The 20,163-nt window shown below is 35.4% G+C and overlaps 1 protein-coding gene across 4 annotated transcripts in view; it reads right to left on the bottom strand.

Annotated features, from left to right (window-relative positions):
* Positions 1-6,156: 6,156 nt before the first annotated feature.
* Positions 6,157-20,163, bottom strand: part of LOC150106022 (TNF receptor-associated factor 5-like) — a 103,791-nt gene continuing 89,784 nt past the window's right edge. For 3 of the 4 annotated variants that reach the window (XM_090393754.1, XM_090393751.1, XM_090393752.1), the window contains 6 exons: positions 17,164-17,214; positions 12,801-12,842; positions 12,250-12,312; positions 11,179-11,241; positions 10,802-11,083; positions 6,157-6,542 (listed from right to left, as the gene is read on the bottom strand). In XM_090393754.1, coding sequence (XP_090249880.1) covers positions 6,315-6,542; positions 10,802-11,083; positions 11,179-11,241; positions 12,250-12,312; positions 12,801-12,842; positions 17,164-17,214 — 729 coding nt within the window. In that variant the 3' untranslated portion in view covers positions 6,157-6,314. The remainder of the gene's footprint in view (positions 6,543-10,801; positions 11,084-11,178; positions 11,242-12,249; positions 12,313-12,800; positions 12,843-17,163; positions 17,215-20,163) is intronic. The other variant, XM_090393753.1, reaches the window with a different exon arrangement.

Here is a 20,163-nt window from a genome sequence, read left to right as displayed (position 1 = left end):
AATGGAGTCGTTTCGCTTTATGTGAATACAAAATGGTCCAAGTACTTCACGGATGCATTTTGGTGAAGGACAATTTAACTGAAATGGAAAGCTGTTTGAAAATATCTAATATTCCCAGATGTGCATCATTAAAACTGCTGTATAAATGTCTGTGATGACACCGTGAAGCAAAGAAAATAGTAAAGTTATCATTAATGATTTATGCCATTCTGAAACACGTTAGTTAATATTTGGTTCAATTTTGAAATGCATCTAATTACTTCACTTGAATCATTTGAGAACTTCGAGTGTCCTTTATCCAATGAGTCTATCTTGTATCTTCTTCAATGACTCGCTCGAACCGAATAACAAATAATTCTTACTGGAATGGATCCTTAATTCCCTATTACACCCGACACTTCCATACTCTATGCCATGGTGTTTCCATACACCAACACGATCAAGGAAAAATCACTCAAATTACCGCAAATAACTCAAAACCCAAATCCAGCATTGCTCTCAGCCTATATTAAGCTCATCACATTTTTTTTTTTTTGAAAAAAAAAAAAAAAAAAAAGGAAGAAAAGAAAAGGCATCTAAGTCTAATCATAAATTGCAAAATGTTAATAATTAGTGAGCAGAAATTCTTTATTTTTAAAATGAATAATTATTGCTTATTCCATATTGAAATATTGGATAGACAAAAAGAAGAAAATGTCTGCAGGATGTAACAAAAATGTCTGTTAGTAAATAAAAAGAATGAGATAAATAATGTACATATCTCACTTGCATGAGTTTTTCATTGACGTTTGTATCAAAAACTCACCTATACATCTATTAGAGTTAAATCTGTTCATAGCAGGATATTTGTACGTTTAGTAATACATTTTAGTACGCAATATCTGATGTCAGTTTGTTACATTTCTTTTAGCTAATTCGATATATATATATATATATATAATCTTGTCTTCCCTTTGTTAAAATATAATATGTTTATCGTAAGCTATTATTAAATTATCAGAACAGGTCAGAGAGGCAGGTAACTTTATGCTACACGTGTTTTATAAATATTAAAAATAAAGTTTGCTAGCATGAATCCGCTCTTGGTTTCACCCTTATATACTGTACTTTCTAAGTCTACTACCTTTTCTTATATTTCGTTCTTGTTATTTGTAAGAAAACATTTGAACTATCTGTACAAAGTTCTTATTCATTTTTATATTATTTCTGTATTAAGTGGGGAAAGAGAAAATCTTATCCCACTCTTAAACCACGTTAGAACATTCATGATATCCATTGAATATTCTTACGATTTTTTAAATGACTGTGTATATTTAGTTTATAATAATCATTTATTTTTTGTGTTACTACTCTGGTGTCCGAAAGCTTTCTTACCAGTATACGAAACAATTTCAAAATTTAAAAAAAAAAAAAAAAAAAAAAATGACTGCAACCAATTACGGGCAAATTTATTGCCAACTTACTAATAAATGATATCACATAAAATGTGATAGAAATATCATACAAATTAACTTTCAATACGTTTTTGGCAAAAGATGGAAATTTCCTAAGGACGTAGTTAAGGAATTAATGTACAGTGCTTACCGAAAACTATACAGAGAGACATTTCAGTATGGAACTTGTCCATCCTGAACTGCGATGCAGCTCTCAAAACGTCGTACCATGCTTAGCACCAAGTAATTCGGGAGGTCTTGAAGCAAACTGGCCCCGTTTTGCTTCAGATCAAGGATAAAGCATTGCTTGTTTTCTGGAGGGGAATTTTCAGCAGCAATGTATCTCCCGATTGCGTCCTAAACGTGTTCTATGGGAGACACATTGCTGAATGCCAGGGTATTAATTGAATCGATTCAATTAATACCCTTGATCTTGAAAAGAATCTCCACTGCTCGTGTACGATGTGGTGTGGCACTGTCATCCATAAAAAATGAATTTTTATCCTACGGCGCCACAGAATAGTCGAACATGACGTGGTAAACTTCGTTGCAATATCGTTCACCAGGCACAGTCCCTTTTTTTCCAGTACATGTAGCTCGGTGTCCCCACTACGCATAATGGCACCCCCCAACCATGAACCCAGCACCGCTGTATCTATCCCTTTCAAGAACATTCTACCGATGATAAGCAGTAATACATTCGCTCCAGAGCTACATTATCCCATTGGTGTCTTGTCCAATTTTTATGGACACAAGACCTCTGACAACGTGCTCTACGATGACCTCTGGATAAAGTGACGCTGACTAAAGGAGTTCGAGCATATAGCTCTACTTGTTGCATGCGTCTTGCAACAGTTTGTCGAGATATCTGCGTGCCTATGGAGCCGATTTGCGAGATGACCCGTTGTGGTGGGTCCATTATGTTTTGCTGTTATACCCAAAATCAGACTTCATGCACCGTGGTAGAGGAAGGATAACCTCTTAGCAAACGTCTGGAATACATTCAAATGGTTTGAAATGCTGCCCAGAGTCTGCACGCAATGCTAATGAGATTCCAAACACTCTGGCAATATCAGTAATTCTGCGGCCTTATACAAGCTTTCCAATAATTCTTACCTGCGTGAAATCATCTAGATGATATCTTAAAGATATTACAAGAGAACCAAGTTTGCAACTTTATTCCTTCACGACAAGAGCTTCATTCAATCATAATTCGCTTAGCGCAGCGTTTTGCCTTTTATCCCGATGAGTGCTATCACGTGACCCCCTTTATGTTCGATTCGAAAATTTGAATGTGCACCCGCTCTCCACTCGAAATCATCACTTATACAAATTACCACAAGCCGTTCGTCTGAATTTTCCGCTGTAATCTTAAGAAACCATGTTCATCCTTTGGTTTTGGACATCAATGAATTGAAATCATGAGATGATCTGCAGGTATTTTTTCCAGAAATTCCTGATATTAACTCAAATTCAGCTACTTCCAATAAAGTTAATTTTTCACTCTGTAGGATGCTCTCCAACATTATCAGTATTGCGTTTTGGCCTCTTCTTCCTCGGATATGTATTTTATAGTTCGAGGCCTAACAGCTGATTCCCTACGAAGATGGCACATTCTACTTAAATCAAAACTGACATACCAAGGGTTTCGAATGCAATAAGAAACTGTCAGAGATGTCAATTGATCCCCATAAAAATCTCAAACTCAATCTAAGATAACTTGTTGTAGGTATTCATGCCTACAACAAGTTATGTTGTAGGCATGAATATTTATATAGCAGCCTGTTCTAAATTGGGATATCACAGCGTGTTAAAAAAAAGAAAAGAAAAAAAAACAGTTTCTTTCTGTAATGTATTCAGCTAATTTCATTTTAGTTGTTTCAATCTTAATGAGTTAAACAATTTTGAATGAAGTCATATTATTTGTCTTACTCTAGCCGACTCGAACACCGATTGCAAAATTCCTCCTGTTTGTCCGATCAGGTGTTCTCACAAAACAGGATAAAAATGATGACCATTTGCTACAATAGTTACATTTCTCCTAATACGAAATGCTTATAAATTTTTATAAAAAGTGAAAATCCGGGAAAATGACTGCTTCACATCAATATGAAGCAATCATGCTGCTTTTAGCTATATTTTGTAGCCACTGTAAAAGTTTCGGATAGACTTTACAGAGGATCTATAAAGTAATGTATGCAAACATTGCACCCTTTTACTTCTAAGACTTCTGTGATTCTGAGAATTATGATGAAGGAGGGACAGACTTGGTTAAAATGATTCCTTGGGGTTTATCGCGTTTATTCGTTGTAGGTAACATTTCAGAACCTTCTTTGAATTTGCTACCAAAATAGTTGCGGTTATAGAGGGCATTCCTGTCTATTGTCGAAGCACCTGATAGTAAACTGCTGTATGGAAGAGCTGATCAGGATTTTTTTAAGATATATGGATCAGCTTGTTTGTTTATCAGCATATATCGCAAGAGCAATGGATTTTGCACACCTTCCGTTTTTAATTTTCGGAAGATTTAACGTCATGAGACCTTGCAGGAGAGAAGTGAAGAGTACTATTTTGTCTTGTTGTCGAATTACCTTTGATATTTAGATAAGATGCTGAAAAGAAAATGGAACACAAATCTGATCCAGCCTTCCATATAATAAATGGCATTATCCTGTACTTTGACCACAACATTTTTCCAGGAAATCCAAAGAAGTTTCCGAAATGTTATGTACATTCCCTCAGTGTAATAAAATTCAGTTGTCTTATATCAGGTTTAGTCTTAATTCATCAAAATTCTCATGCAAGAGGATCTCGGATATGTGTATTTTGCATTGGTATTTTCATAGGAGTTGCTCTATTGAACTAGTCGCTAATGTTTCCTCTCCTTTCTTGTAAGCTTGTAAAATTAAGTGTATCTGCTGGTGCTAGTGTTTATATATGTATACACAGTTCACTTGTAGTCTTATCGATCCAATTTTTCACCCTTCCTTTTCATCTCATCTACCTCCAAATGTTTAGAATAGTTTAATCATGCCAGTGTTCAAGGACTATGATCTCCAACTATTCAACATTAAGAGACTCTTATCCGCTTGTTCAGAGACAGCATTTTGTGTTTGGTTTTGCGACGCCTCCCGTATGGGATTGATATAAAAAATTAAAAAATGACAAATGAAAATTACAAATCTGTGAAAAACTATGATGACTTACTTTAGTTGGAATTACATTTAAGAGACTAAGTTACGAGAAGAAGAAGAAGGAAAAAAAAAAAATATATATATATATATACATGTAATCTACGAAAAATAAAATAAAATGAAAAAGTATGAAAAATTACAAAATATCGCGATTTGCAAATCGAAGTTGAACGAATCTGGCGCAAAAGAAAACGAAAGTTGTTCCCATAATAATAGGTGCTTTAGGCGCCATCCCTAACACATTGCAAAAACATCTCGAAGCACTCGAGTTAGATGGATTAAAAATTGGGCAGCTGCAAAAGGCCGCTTTGTTTGGCATATTTGTGTATTATTTGAGTGTTTTTGACCTGATTTGCTTCCCTTCAGGAAAGAAATTAAATTTTAATTTGTTGATCATTTGGATCTCTAATTTAAAAAAAAAAAAAACGCAAGTAGCAATCTATTTTCGAGTTCCTTTATTGCTTTTCTTATCTGATGATCCATAAAAATCTTTTTTTTTTTTCAGAAAGAGCAGATAACTTTCAAAGTAGATACTTGAAATGTGTGCAAGAAACTTAAATTGCCAAATTTTCTGGAATGAGCTAAGGGAATTTTTTCCGATCAACTAAACTTTCATGTTTGATGTTTTGTACACTTACCGATTCTTCATTGACCACTATTTCCATCTCTTCGAAGTTAACTCTATACTTTGCAATGCTATTTGCTCAAAAAATATTTTAAACTTGATAAAAGGCATGTAGTCAGTGACCTGCAATGGACTTCTGGATCTCTACATTTATATATTTGAATGTTCGAGAATTTTATAAGGTTCCTTCAAGTAGATGAACAAAGGGAGGAGGAGTATAGTTTGTGAAGGAAAACTTTTAGACAACTACGATAGATATAAATATGAAAGCTCAGCTATTAAAAAGTGATTTTGCTTATTCCGATTTTTTGTTTGTGCGAATTAACTAAAAATGCACAAAATACAATTTTCATAATCAGCATCCTGTAATTATCATAAAAGAGGTAAAATATAAAATAAAAATAAAACCGCTAACACCTTTTACATTTTATAGGCGAGGCCGTTTTAGACTTATCTAACTATCGGAGACTGGGGGATAGTTCCTTCTCAACTGGTAGCTCATCGGAGTTAGCTAACTCAAGACTATCGTTAATTATAAATGGAATCCGAAGAGAAGAAGCAGACAAGTGCTGCCATCTCATGGAACCAAATCCTAAAGCAATATATTAATATCGCAAATAGCTTGGGCTCTATCGATGTTTTCAGTTTAACGATAAACCCAATTTTTCAGGAGAAAAGACTCGACTGCCATACCAGAGATCGACTGACTCAGGATAATGCTCCTCTTATTAGCGACTAGTGTAGAACTTAGACCAGTCCTTCTTCGGGTGGCCTAGCACTGTGGATGCAAACTTTGTTTTCACATGGTTATCACAGACCTCTTTAGGTTGATAAATATTTCAGACAGTAGAACTGCCATAGGTCTATGTTATTATTGTACTTGAAGGTATATAAATGCATAGACTTTAGTAGTGGATGCATGCCTTAGAAAGGTCCATCTTTATTGCAAAAAATCGACATCAGCAATTATTGAATTAGAAATTAAACTGGTTCTGCTTGGTGAGTGTGAAAATATATACTTAAGCTTATTTACACTTAAACATGTTCAAACTATTTGGGCAGCTACGTCAGAAATACAACTAGCTTCAGATAAATTATGTTTTCTGAAAGATACGGACTGTCTTTTGATTCCAGGTCACTAAATGGAATGAACGCTGAAAATCCCCAACCCAAATTATCTCCATCTATTGGTTTCTGGAAGCAAGATGTACCTAATCCTATTATTACTGGATCAATCGTCATTTCAACGTCTTTAGTATGGTGCATCTGATCCAGAAGCATTATTTTTGCCTGTAATAAAACAAATCACAGATTAAAACATAAATGGTTTCTAAAATTAAACTAATGAATTTATTTGAAATTAAAATCAGTTACCTCAATGGGTAAGAAGAAACACCTAAGTTTGAAATTAACAGTTAAGTTAATTGTCATTTGGTTATACCAAATGGTTGAATCATTATATCATCAAAATCAAATAATAATAATAATAATAATAATAATAATTTAAAATGTTAATTACAAGAAAGAAGGAAAGAACGAATCCATTCAGAGTGGGCCTTCAAGCTAACATTGAACGACTACCTTTGATGCAGTCGGGGGTTAAGGCAGAAAATAGGCTGCAGGGCTCAACTTCTTTGTTGCACAACTAAGGGAAGGAACTGCAAACTGAGTGAAAGAAAAATCAAAACGAGAAACCTTGAACCTTTCCGGACAACAATATCATTATCATGTGTATTATGAATTGAATCAATCAATTCATAATACACCTGATAGACCAACAATAAACAATATTTATTATAACAAAGTTTGCAGTGATGTTAAACATGAACAATTGTAAACGTATATTCTCACTGAATGTCAAAGACTTTAAAACAAGGAAAACTCAAGAGTAAAGAAAAAGATCAAGAGCAGTCTTGATGTTTATCTACATCAGCAATTGGAAGAAAATACCAGTCGCTGAAGTATCAGATAATTAAAACAAACAATTCCATTTGAATAAAAGAAAGATGCAGTGAATATCAATACAGAAATTTTCTAAGGTGATTCATTGCCACTTGTATAGTTCATACTAAGATTAATTCCTCTAACATTTACTTTAAAGAAAGTCAAATACGAATATTAGACTTCAAATTCAGTTAAGAAATCAGTTTACATTCAGAAGATAAAAAGAAAACATGACCTGAATATCTGAAAAGCGACAGAAAAGTTCTAAGCTCCAAATGGAATAGCGACAGCACTGTAACTGCAATCAATACATGGGTCATTACTTTATCTTTATCGCCCCACAACACCGTCCAAAACGAGCCGATTTGGACGCAGTCGATGATGAAACCCGAAACTTAATGGCAATGAATCATACTTTATATCTACATAATAATGTATACTGATTTTACCTCTATAGAAAAGTGAAGAAGGTGAACTGTTTACGAATTAAAGAATGAGTTGTAGAAGAAGAAGAATGGTTAATAATTATATCAAAATATTAATTGAATCTCATAGAAGAAATTAATAAATGTAGTATAAAGTAGTATAAAGAGAAATGGCATAAAAATTGGAGGAGGTTGGAAATCTAAAGCTCTGCATGGAAGACATTGAAGGAAAATTTGATAGTCGATGGACTTCACAATTACTGTATCGGGAAATAGGAAGAATGAAACAGGTCTAGTACTAATTGTTCATGAATAATCATTATAAACGAATGTAATAATGGCAAAGTGTGAAAAGAAAACCATCAACAATAGTAAATGCCGAATGGACAGAGATAAAGACAATATAGTGGGCCATCTTAATTCCTGCCTCAAGCTTGCTCAAACACGCCATAAACAAAGGTGTGATCAGTTTGCTTTTCAATATTCAATATACTGGAACGTGTGTGGGAAATATGGTCACCCAATTTGCAAAACCTTGAGAATATACAAGTGAAAACATAGCTGGAAATGAAAAGGCAATATGTCATTCATTTCATTAATCGGTGAAACTTCTTACAGGCCTTCACGATTCACAAGATTCATTATTTTTTGTAATCTTAATTTTCTTTGGATAAGATGGTTAATCTTATGGTTATTAAATATAATGTCTATAAATTGCCTCTGTTCTTATTCTTCTAGCTGGTTTGTGTATTATGCAGACTGAAATCTCAAGTTAAAAACTGCGGCATCTTTGTATGAGATTAGGAAACAAATTTTCAAAGTCAAAAATCCTTAATAAAGATTGTTTTTGTTTCCTGGAGGTAATTAGATTCTAATTCATTCAGACCAAAGGGTCTCATCGATACTGAGCGAGTGACCTGTGAACTTTATGCTGAACTCATGCAGACAATAAGGAACTTCATAATTCACACACAGATATTTAGAACACACGTGCTGGACATTGTGTCTAATAAGAACGCGTATAGTTTATTAACATTAAAATATCATGAGACAATAGAGCAGAATTAAAGAATAAATGGAAAATTGACAAAGTATAGATGGAAATTGAAACTGAAGGAATTGGAAACAAAAAATTACAATAGTTCCAAATGTCGTGCCAGCGTTAGGAGTAATTCCAAGAGAATCTATGAATAACCTGGAAAATGTAACCCATCCACATATAACACCGCCACAACTCCAGAAAAAATAACACTCTTGGAGACATCTCACATTTCACAACGATCTCTAGACGATTCCTAAGCTTTCGATAAGGTCTGGATCAGATACATCTGCCATTCAAGCATGTAATCATTTCGTTGCATGTTTTTATACTCTTTGACGGTGAACTCTGTTCTTTGAATATAAACTAATAATTAATTAATTCCTAACAAGTAGATTCAAAATTTAAACTGAGGCTTTATAAATCAAAGAAAAATTTATGTGTCTCTTTAAGTATTTATTTTTATCTTTTATTTATATTTATTTTTTATCTTATCAAAACTACATCTTTGTATGAGATCAGGAAACAAATTTCCAAAGTAAAAAATCCCTAATAAAGATTGTTTTTGTTTCCTGGAGGTAACTAGATCCTAATTCATCCAGACCAAATGGCCTCATCGACCCAGTGATAACAATATTAACAACAACAACAACAACAACAGAAAAAAAAAACTGGAAAAAATGACTAAATATCGAGATCTGGCAATCGAAGTTGACCGGCTATGGCTTAAACACAGCAAAGGCATCCAAATATTTATTGGTGCAATTGGTGCAATTTCAAAGAAGCTATCCAATTTACAGCAATCAAACATCAACGAAGTGACCCCATATTATCTACAAAAAACAACATTGCTTGGAACAGTCCATATTTTACGACGCTATCTGACAGACTATTCTTAGATTCTTGGGTAGAATCTGAATTGTCTGTATCACCACTGAAATTGTTGTTTGAAAGATAACTTATTTTGACTCTGTTTGAATTGTTAATAAAGCTGTAATAATAATAACAATAATAAAGTTCGCATATTGTAGTTATAACTACAATATGCGAACATGATGCAAAAGGAATTAGTTACCTGATACATTTCTGCGGTTTTATGGGTATTGATATAGCTCTAATTTTGACATATAGTCTAGATATGGTTTTCCATGTCATTTCGAAAAGCCATATTTACTTGATTATTTTGTTCCTTTAGCTAAATATGTATATTGTGTGATTCTGTGATTAATGCATTGTTGCTTAAATGTAAGTGTGTTTCTTCATCAACTCTTTAGTAGTTTGTGTTACACATTTCCTTTGAGAAGATTAAAAGATTATGATATCCCGGAAAATAATCAAAACAATATATCAGAACTGTATCACAATAATCATGCAAGAATAATGGAGATATGATGGAAATCTCTCCTATTTCCCTCTTGATTATGTATTCGGACTCACAGAAAATGGATGCGGATTACTTCTCGAAGATTCAGCCCTACAAACCCACATAAACAGTTTTTGATTTGCAGATGAGGTGTTGCTGATTGACTAACATTCAAGCTGCCCAAAAGACAGTTGATGTAAACATACAGCACTGGTTAGATTGGCAGTCAACAGCAGTAAAAATAAAGTCCTAAATTTATATTTCCTTCTATTTTACAGAATAGAAGGAAATATAAATGACCACATTATTCAAGAAGTAAATAATTTTCAATACTTTGGTTCCTTCATATACTTTGACAAAGATTACCAAATAAGAAGTGTGCGCTTAGCCCGTTTTGTTCTAATCTACATAAATTTATTTTCACAAAAGAAAAGACCTGAGACACTCCGTAGCTCAGTCATTTTCGATTTTCTACCTTCGATTGAAAATTCATAGACAAAAGACGCGAACTGTCATTAGGACCTTTCAAATTAATGTGTCTTAGCAGATCTTATACGTGTTATAAGATATTACACATTACAACCAATAGAATTAAATTGTTTATGAGATGGTACGATGCATGCCCTACGGACCACACGACTGTTGTCCAAAGACCTTTAAAAGTATAATTTGATCTCTGTGGTTTTACTCCAAAGAGATCAAATATAATTATTAGCGCTTCATAAATCCAGTAAGAATTCAAAGCAATTTAATTTCAAGGCTCAGAAAATATCCTTACGCAGTGTTTGAAAGGCCACTCCAGCATGTCATCAAAAAGCCCCTTTTTAATAACAACGTACACAGCAAGGTGGGTATTTACAGTTTCAGTATGTCCGTTGAGATAGATTTTTAGGCAAAGATTATAACCAACTGATCCAGAGTGCGATGACAAATAGAAACACGGGGATTCTCTGCAATTGCCAACATTTGTATTTTGGTCAGACTTTTTCTTATCCCAATATCGGTCTATTTTCCATATAAATTCTCTCGAACAAGCCTTCATCCACATAAATCGTATTCCCTAAAATGAAGAAAAGAATTCAGGAAATACTATACTAAAAGTCATATGTTTTTAATTTTTTTGTAATCACATTATTTCTTAACTAATATACTTGCATTAATTTCCGTGCTTCGCTTCATCATTTCACCATCTAGGCGTCGATTGTTTCTATGAAATTTCTAAAAGAAAGCACTCTATTAGATTGTTAAAATACAAAACACAACTTGAATCTCAAGCGCAAGGAAATTTTTTGGGGGGAGGGGGGAAACTGGGATTAAACATGTGTATGTGTGTTTCAAAATAGGGTTTACCGGAACGAATATCTGTAGGTCGAAGCTTCCTTCAAGCTATTGATCCATTTTCCACTCCCTAGTTAGGTTATGTTTCTAAGAGATGGGATTCCTTTTTTTTTTTTCTCAGAATTGAGAAGTTTTATTCCTACATTTCAGAATAATTGACGATACAACTGATACAGCATTCTTACAATAATACTAGTTGGGATTACGAACTCGAGAAATAAAATGTTGTATCTCTCTCTCTCCCTCTGACTTACAGGTATTCGAGTATCAAGCTACGAAAAGGTAATACACGAATTCAGGTTTTCAAAATTTATTTCTTTTCTTTTTTTTTTCATATACTATTTCAATATATTGAATCGATCTGAGCAGTCATTCTTGGTCACAAAATCAGATAGTTAAGGATCATGCTTAAACAATTCTTTCTATGGTGTTAGTAGGCACCGTTAAACTTCCAAGCACTCCTGGATTTCCTAACATTATTCCAGGATAGTGAGTATCACTATGATACATATTCTATGTAAATTGAGCGTGTCCCCAGTTTGTCTGTTTTGCGAGACGAAAACCCTGTAATCCTCTTTATGAGACCAGCTAACTCACCTTTAATTGAAAAGTCTGCTAATGGTTCTCCTAAACCAGGTCTTTCCAAATGAACGGCATTGTCAAAGCCCACTGAGCTATGGATTACCATACAGCTGATAATGGAGCATTCGTCTGCATTATAAGATTCGAATTTGAATGTTTGAAAAATATTTAAGCTATGAAATCATTTTTTTTTATTCTTATTGTAATCTCACTTTGAAATAGTAACTCTAAACGCTTTTGTACAATAATTTATTCAACTAATTTGATAAAGTGTCCTGAAAAAAAAGTAATCTCGGATTAACTTACCGTGATTTCCTTAGAGTTCTTCTGGTTTTCTGTTTGCAACTGTTTCCGAGTTCTCGCTAAAACCTGAAAGACAATTGAGATGCATTCAAATGAGAATAATAGAAAGTTTAATAATTTAAAAAAAAATAGACTGAGAATTGTGACTTTGATGAATCACATGTGTTAATATAAATTGGAAAAGAATATATAAAATCTGTTATTCAATTCAGAAACCTGAAAGCTCTGATCTGATCTCTCTTCAGATTACATCGTTAACTGGCAATCAGAAGTTGGCAACCGACTTAAAAACAAATTCATATTTATTTAGTTTTATTCCAGATATATTTCAAAATTCTTCTTCTTCTTTTATCATCAGTGTTTGGTTGAAACATTTCGTTTGGGAATACATTTCGAAACACAAAGTTTTGAAAATGTCAACGTTCTTTAAACAGATTAATTTGCTTTTCCAAGAAATTGTTTACTGATTTCTGAAACGCGAGAGAGATAGATATAGATAGATAGAGAGAGAGAGAGAGAGAGAGAGAGAGATAATGTAGACTGCGTAAACTCACCTGAAGTCGTCTTTGAAGTGAGTTGTTATCATCTTTAGCAGCCTGTAAAAATTGATAGATAGCATTTATTTATTTATAAATAAACTTGGATTCTGCTATGCTTCGTCAATGTGTAGTATACATGACATTATTTAATTCTTGGTTAACGTTTAAAAACTACTATTATGTTGCTTTGTTTAATTATATTTTTAATTATGCACCTTTCAAATTTAATTCATTTAATTTTTATTTAATTTATTTTTAATTTCTTCTATTTTTGTTTCATAATGATTTTAATTCATTTCGAATTTCTTTATTGATTTCAATTGGCCGAAGCAAGAATGCTTTTCGTATTCCAAGTTATCTGTAGATGACAATGTACAGATAGGGTGTTATTGAGCTATGAGCTCCGATCATGGCAGGAGGGTAACAGCAATAGCCGAGCCTCAGTTAAAATGTCATTGGTTTAAGCCAATGAAGTAAGATTTCAAAGAAAGATTTCATTCGAAAGAAAGGATTCATTGGCTACAGCATTGCTATCCATTACCCTCCCTTGCTACCCATTTTAGTCGCCTCGTACGACATGCATGGACTACAGTGGGGCTATTCTTATCCTGGCCAACAACAACGTTACTGGCTTCTGGCTTTCTGGGTGAAACATAAAATGCTTTTTGTTTTCTCCTTTGTCTGTGTCGAGAAGCTTGATGGGGGGGGGGGGGTTGTGATCCTTATGCTCTCATTTTGTGAATTATGGTGTTGGCTCTGTTCTGCTGAGAGTAGGATTGCCTTGGGTCTTTTATGTTTGTGATAGTCGTGTTCACTATAACTGGAAGCTTCTCTGATTAGTGGGTTGGAATGAGAGTGTGCCTTGCTAAGGAACTTTACTGCATGGTCGTGAAGGATGTCTGGAGTTCTAGTTTCTCTGTGGATCTGCGTGTTTCTGACGAACCATGGGGCGCCCAGGATCATCTGCAGGCACTTGTTTTGTATCCTCTGTAGTTTCAGGATTTTGGATTTGGATGTGTGACTCCATGCTGGGGATGCATATGTGATTACTGGTCGTATCACCATCTGATATAGTAGCAGCTTGTTGCGTGTATCCAATTTGTTGTTGCTGTTGATCAGGGGGGTAGAGTTGGGCTATGGCTCTGGATGTCTATTTGCCTATGAGCTTGATGTGGCTGTTGAAATTTAGTTTTTTGTCTAGCTGTACTCCAAGGTATCTGGTTTCTGTCTGCCATGGTATCTTTTCTCCGAGGAGTTGAATGTCGTCTTGGACTGGTGAACAGTATAGCTGAGTTTTTGTGGGGGTTTACTTGTATCCTCCAGTCCGAGAACCATTTCTCTAGCTTTGTGATGGTGTCCTGGAGACGACTGATTGCCAGCTGCGGGAGGAGAGATCTTTTCATTATAGCTGTGTCATCCGCGTATAGAGCTGTGATGGTAGTCCTTGGGTTTTGTGGGATGTCGGCAATGTAGATTGTGAAAAGTAGGGGAGCCAGCAAGGATCCCTGTGGTACTCCTGCTAGGATTTTGCGCCTAGTTGAGATGGTGCCATTTATTTTATCTGCATGGACCTGTCAGTCAGGTATGATTTTATTAGCCAGATGAGGGTTGTTGGTATATTAGACTGTATGAATTTGCGGAGTAGGCCTTGATGCCATACCTTGTCAAAGGCCTTGGCAACATCTAGAAAGACCGCAGCTGTGTGCCGGTTCCAGTAGTATCCCTGTGTGATGTGTTCCACTAGTCGGTGTATTTGTTGCGTCGTGCTGTGTACACGGCGGAAGCCAAATTGTTCGTTTGGTATTATTCCTAATTTGTCTGATTTTTCTTGTAGCCTTGAGAGGATGATTTTTTAAGCAATCTTTCCTAGGTTGGATAGCAGGCTGATAGGACGGTAGCTTTGCGGAAGTTGTGGATTGTTTCCTGACTTTTTTATTGGTATGATGTCGGCAGCTTTCCATGCAGCGGGGAAATGTGGTATCCTTAGTATTGCATTGGTTATGTTAACCAGGTGCACAATAGCCTTTCGAAGAAGCAGTTTTATGATTCCATTTGTAATTCCATCTGGACCTGGAGCTTTTTTATTGCTTAGATGTTTTATGATATTGGTTATTTCGATTGGAATAGTGGGAGTGATGCTGTCTGGCTTGTCCGTGGTCAGTCTTAAGGTACGCTTGACCTGCTGGTGGATTTTATAAATGTGGGTGATGTTTATGTTGTCATATGATGGTCTGCATTGTTTTTCTAGGTTGTCGGCCATTGCTTCTGCTTTTTCTGTATCAATGTGTGCAGTTCCTTGTGCAGTTTGCATGGGGGTAGTGGGTTGCGTTTGGTGCGCAGGGTCTTCAGAAATTTCCATATTGTGTGATCTTCTGGGTTGAGTGATGACAGTTTATTTCCCCAGTCCTGATTATTGTGGTTTTGAAGTGCTTTTCTGACTTGGTTGTTCAAGTTGTTCAGAGTTTTCTTGTCTAGTGGGGCTCTTGTGTTGCATTTTTATGTTTATCATATCTTTTCCTGGCTTTGTTTTTTCTTCTGATTAGGTTCATGATGTTTTCTGGTAGCCGTCTGGTCGGGTGGTTGGTTGTGGTTTTGGTGACTGCATCTAGTGCTTTTTTGATTTGGTTTTTTAGATTGCTTACTTCTCCATCTATTTGTTCTTTTTTGTGGATGATGGGTGCAGGGCCAATGTATTCTGGTAGGATTTTGGCTAGCTTGTCCCATGATATGAAGGTGTAAAGGGGAGCCAGTTGGTCTTGCGTGCCAAGTTTGATCAGGATTGGGTTGTGGTCAGACGATAATTCATCGATCGTCTCTACTTGGTACTGGTAACTGATGTTTCTAAGGATAGCTATGTCGAGTACATCTGATCTGCCAGGAGGGCTGTAATGAGTGTGCTCGATGGGTCCTGCTACAACAACTGAGTTGAGTGTTGTGTAGTTGTGTAGTGTGTGTCCACTTCTGTTGTTGGTGGTGCTGAACCAGGCTGTGTGCTTGGCATTTAAGTCTCCTGCTATGATTGTGGGGTCTGTGGTGCCAAGGACGGCATCCAGGTCTGCTGTCAGTAGAGGGTAGCTTGGTGAGTTGTGGGCTGCATATAACTTGAGGCTTCCTGCATTGTTTGTGTGGATTTGAATTCCTGTAATCTCCAGGTTGGTGGTCTGTGGGTTGGATATGGTGTTGTGGTGGAGGTACGGTTTGATATAGATGGCAGTGCCTCCCCCTCTGATGTTAAGTCTGTCCGTTCGGTACATTGTGTATCATCCTCTCACTTTTGGGTTGTTAGCAGGTCTCAGGTGGGTCTCGTTGAACAGCATTATGTCAGGGTTGTGTCTGAGTGCAAATCCTTGTAGTTCTAGTGTCTTGCTGGCAAGGCCGTTGGCGTTCCAGGCGGCTATCAGGAGCGAGTTGGGTTTTACTTTAGTGTTATTCATTGTTAAGTGCTGTCAGAATGGAAGAGTGCCTTGAAGGAATTTCTTTGGGGAGGAAGGTGTAGGATTTGTTTTGCTGAATTCCTGGAGCATGGTAGCTAGTGAGGCAGTTAGGACTGATATAAAGTTGGAGCTTGTAAATTCGTTGGAGGAAGTATTCTTGGATCGTGCAGCCTCGGCATATGTTTTGGTCCTGATTTCAGGTTGATTTCCTTTCTGAGTTGTCAAGGTGGAGGTTATTTAAACTGGATGGTGAACAGTTGCCCAGAGTATCACTTCTGGGTGGTGGGTGAGTGGTTTTGGAAGACCTGTGGTTCTTTGGGTGTACTCCCAGCTACCACAATCGTATTTCCTCTTAGTGTTATTACATTCAAAATTAAATTAGGTGTATTAAATTTTTAAGTTTCTTCTTTTAAAAATTAAAATTATTAATAAAAATGAATAGTTATAGATTAACATATTACATTTTGTAATAAATAAAAAAAATCAGCTAATGCCTTTTTGTTCTCATATAGGGCGAGTAGGCGAGGTCGTTTTTTGGCCCTATCTAACTTTTGGAGACTGAGTGAGCAGCTCAATCTCCACTGGTAACCAATCAGAGATAGCTGGCCCAAGGCTATCACTAATTAATCGGCACGCAGTGAAGATGGCGGCTAGTAAGTGCCGCCATCAGGTGGTTCCTAACATAATATTTTAATATAAAATTTTATATTTTCTATAAAATTATTAACCTAAGTATTGTTAGAATTAAATCAAGAGTTTATTAATTCATGGTTACTTAACAATTCTGGAGTTTGGAAGACAAAATTTTGAAGATATGTAACATCAACTTATATGTAAAAAAATTGTCTGAATTAAAATAGTTTGAGAAAGCTTGTAAATATATTAATAACTTATTATCGAAATAAATTATTCATAAATATGATTAATGAACTGGAAGGAATTACCTTAAGTTCTTGTTGCAATGACTTTATTTTCATCTTGTTGTCTTGTGTTGCCTACAAGCAGAGAAAAGCAAAATTAAAATTAAAAGGCAAATCAGAATTTTCATTACCAGATCAGTGACATTTTTAAATATCCTACCATCACAATAGCGAAAATTTTCGAACTTATGATAAAATATGGCCTGCTTAAATATTTAAAGATCTCATTAATTAAATAAAATGACATTAATGTAATCTCAAATAAATCACACAAATAGGTATATCAATTAAAGAAAAATGGACATTTAATTTTTCATTATTAACAAATAACTTAATACTTTAAAAACGAATTAGCGCGTTTCTGGTGTAACGTTGTTTCTGTTGATGATCTCCAGGGTATGCAGTCTATTCTCTACGTGATTGGTATCATTCAGTATTAGATAATCTTTTAATCATGAATCATTTAAAGATGACCTAATAATTAAATCAAATAAACCAGCTGTAAAACAAATGCATTTGACAGAAAAAATTATGATGGTTGGTTTAGAATTGGGCTGGTTGTACAGGATATGATAATTGGCCTCCAACAATGAGTCCAGTTTCTCCAGAGACACAATAATAATAGTAATCATAATCAATTAAGTGTTGTTGTTGTTGTTGTAGTAGTAGTGTCTGCATGGAGTTAGAAGAATCATCGCTGGAAAGACCCATTATTCACCAATACCGCTGATATCTCTCCTCAAACTCATTCAATGACGAAGTACTCATAATCACCTCTGGCAATACGTTCCACCTATTCGCCACCCTTTAAGCAAAAAATATGGTCCTAAATACCCTTGCTAAGCACACTCTTACAGAATTTATATGGTTGAACCCACATTCTCTCCCTTCCTGTCATGTATTAAAAAAATGTCTCCAATGCTAATCCTATAAAATCCCTTTAATAACTTATATGCTTCCATTATATCTCTTCTTTTTTTTCTTAATTTTTGAAGCCCATAGACCTCCAATCTATTCTCATGAGGAACATTCCATAGACATGTTACAATCATTATCACTCACCTCCGGATCATCTCCACATAATACAGGTGACGAGATCTGCACGCAGGCAACCTTATTAATTCTTTATAAAGGAGAAAAAATAACCTCCCTATCTCTGCTTGTTAGTGTGATCTTCCAAAACCACGCAATCAGAGGTGTTGTTTAGTTACCTTCGCAATATACTCTCTAAATTTCAACTTCCTGTCCACAGTCACCCGTTCAAGTTCCAGGAATACTTTTGATCTCTTTTGCCAAACTGCATCACCTTACACTTGGCCACATTACACCGGCAACTATTTATCTTTGCTCATACTGCTAGTCTGTTTAAGCTATCCTGCAAGATCTCTGCATTACCTCTATTTACCATCACTCTTCTCAGTTTACATCATCAGCAAACAACTGAATATTTCCTGTCAAATCATTTCCTATACCATTCTATATCACTCATGTACAATTAAACAAAAGAGGACCAATAACTGAGCCCTGTGGTACAGTACTCCTCAACTGCCTTATACTGGACTCAAGCCCTTACAGGAAGAAATTTATATTTTTATAACACAATAAATAATAGGGAATTAACAAGAATATCTAGATTGTTTATGATCCTATTTATTATTATTATTATTATAAAAGAGACTTCCAGGGAGTCACGGACTCATTGAATGAGGCCACATATCATACTTGAAACATTCACACTATATCTAAGGACATGCTATTTCCAGTCGCCAATTCCTCTATGACAGAAAACCTAGCTCTAACCCCCATTCTTCATTACATTCATTCTCAACCTCCTTTGATGCCCTTTCTTCTTAATTCCCACCCCATATAAAATGAAAATTCCTTTCTGGTGGTATGATACTATCAGAAATTTGTAAGTCTCAATCATATCACCCCTCTTTATCCTGTTTGCTAGTGTCTATAGTCTATAAATTTTCAATCGGTCTTCATAACCCACATTACACAATCCCAAAGTAATTTCAACATGTCATTTTAACATTCTCTTTGCACTCTCTCTACTGTATCAGAATTCCAACAGAAACCGAAAGCTCATACCTAAGTACAATAGTCCAAGCCAGGTCGTATTATCCATCAGTGCACTGTAAAGTGCCAAATTGCTTCCTTACATGTCAAAATTCTCATTATCACTGCAATTATCCAATGAGTTGTACTTGCAGTCGCTGCTGTATGGGAAGAAGTTAGTTGCGATAATTTAATAAATACTTATCCGATGCAATATCAGAATGTGTACCTAGAGTCGAAGAATAAATAGGATAGAAATAGGAAGAAATTTGAACTTAAACTTCCTGCCTACTAAAACTCCAATATCCTGAGATCCTCATCAGTTTCTTCTAGCATAATCCCACCAATATAATATGTTATTGGATATGTAATCACACCAAAGTGCATGACTTTACATTTACTGACATTGAACTAACATCAATTTTCCGTTGCCCACAATTCCAGCCTACTCAAATCATTCTGCAAGTACTGCATATCAGCAGCATTCCTGATTACCTAACCTATCTTTGCATCAGCAAATATCGGTGTCTTCTACAGGATCTTTCCCAATCTGATTAATGTAAATATTCAATATGAATGAATCAATCATGATCCATTCGCTCAGACCTGTACTTACACTTTTCCCGAGGTAGACGGGAATGAGACGATAGAGTTCTCCATCTTCCCTCATTGTTTAGAGAAGGTCCAAATTAAGGGTCTTAATTTTTCGGCGCTCGCAGTTAGAGCCTCGTGCGTCTGCGCATAAGTACGGCCCTGCTTTCACTATTCGACTAGGCACCTTAAATATTGCAGATATATTGGTGTGTCCATTCACCTTGTTTACTTAACCTGTGACATTATTATAAAATGTGAGCAAGCTACTCAAGCATGACGTTACATAGATAAGTCCATGTTGTTCATTGCAAAGTATAGATTCTTTGTCAACCCATTTCGGTTTCCGATCTCCTATCAACCTTGAAAAAT

Source organism: Typopeltis vanoorti, chromosome 6, assembly GCF_054136105.1.
Source record: "Typopeltis vanoorti isolate ZY-2024b chromosome 6, IOZ_Tvanoo_1.0, whole genome shotgun sequence".
In the NCBI taxonomy this organism is placed as follows: Eukaryota; Metazoa; Arthropoda; class Arachnida; order Uropygi; family Thelyphonidae; genus Typopeltis; species Typopeltis vanoorti.
This window is presented reverse-complemented; position numbering and strand designations above follow the sequence as displayed.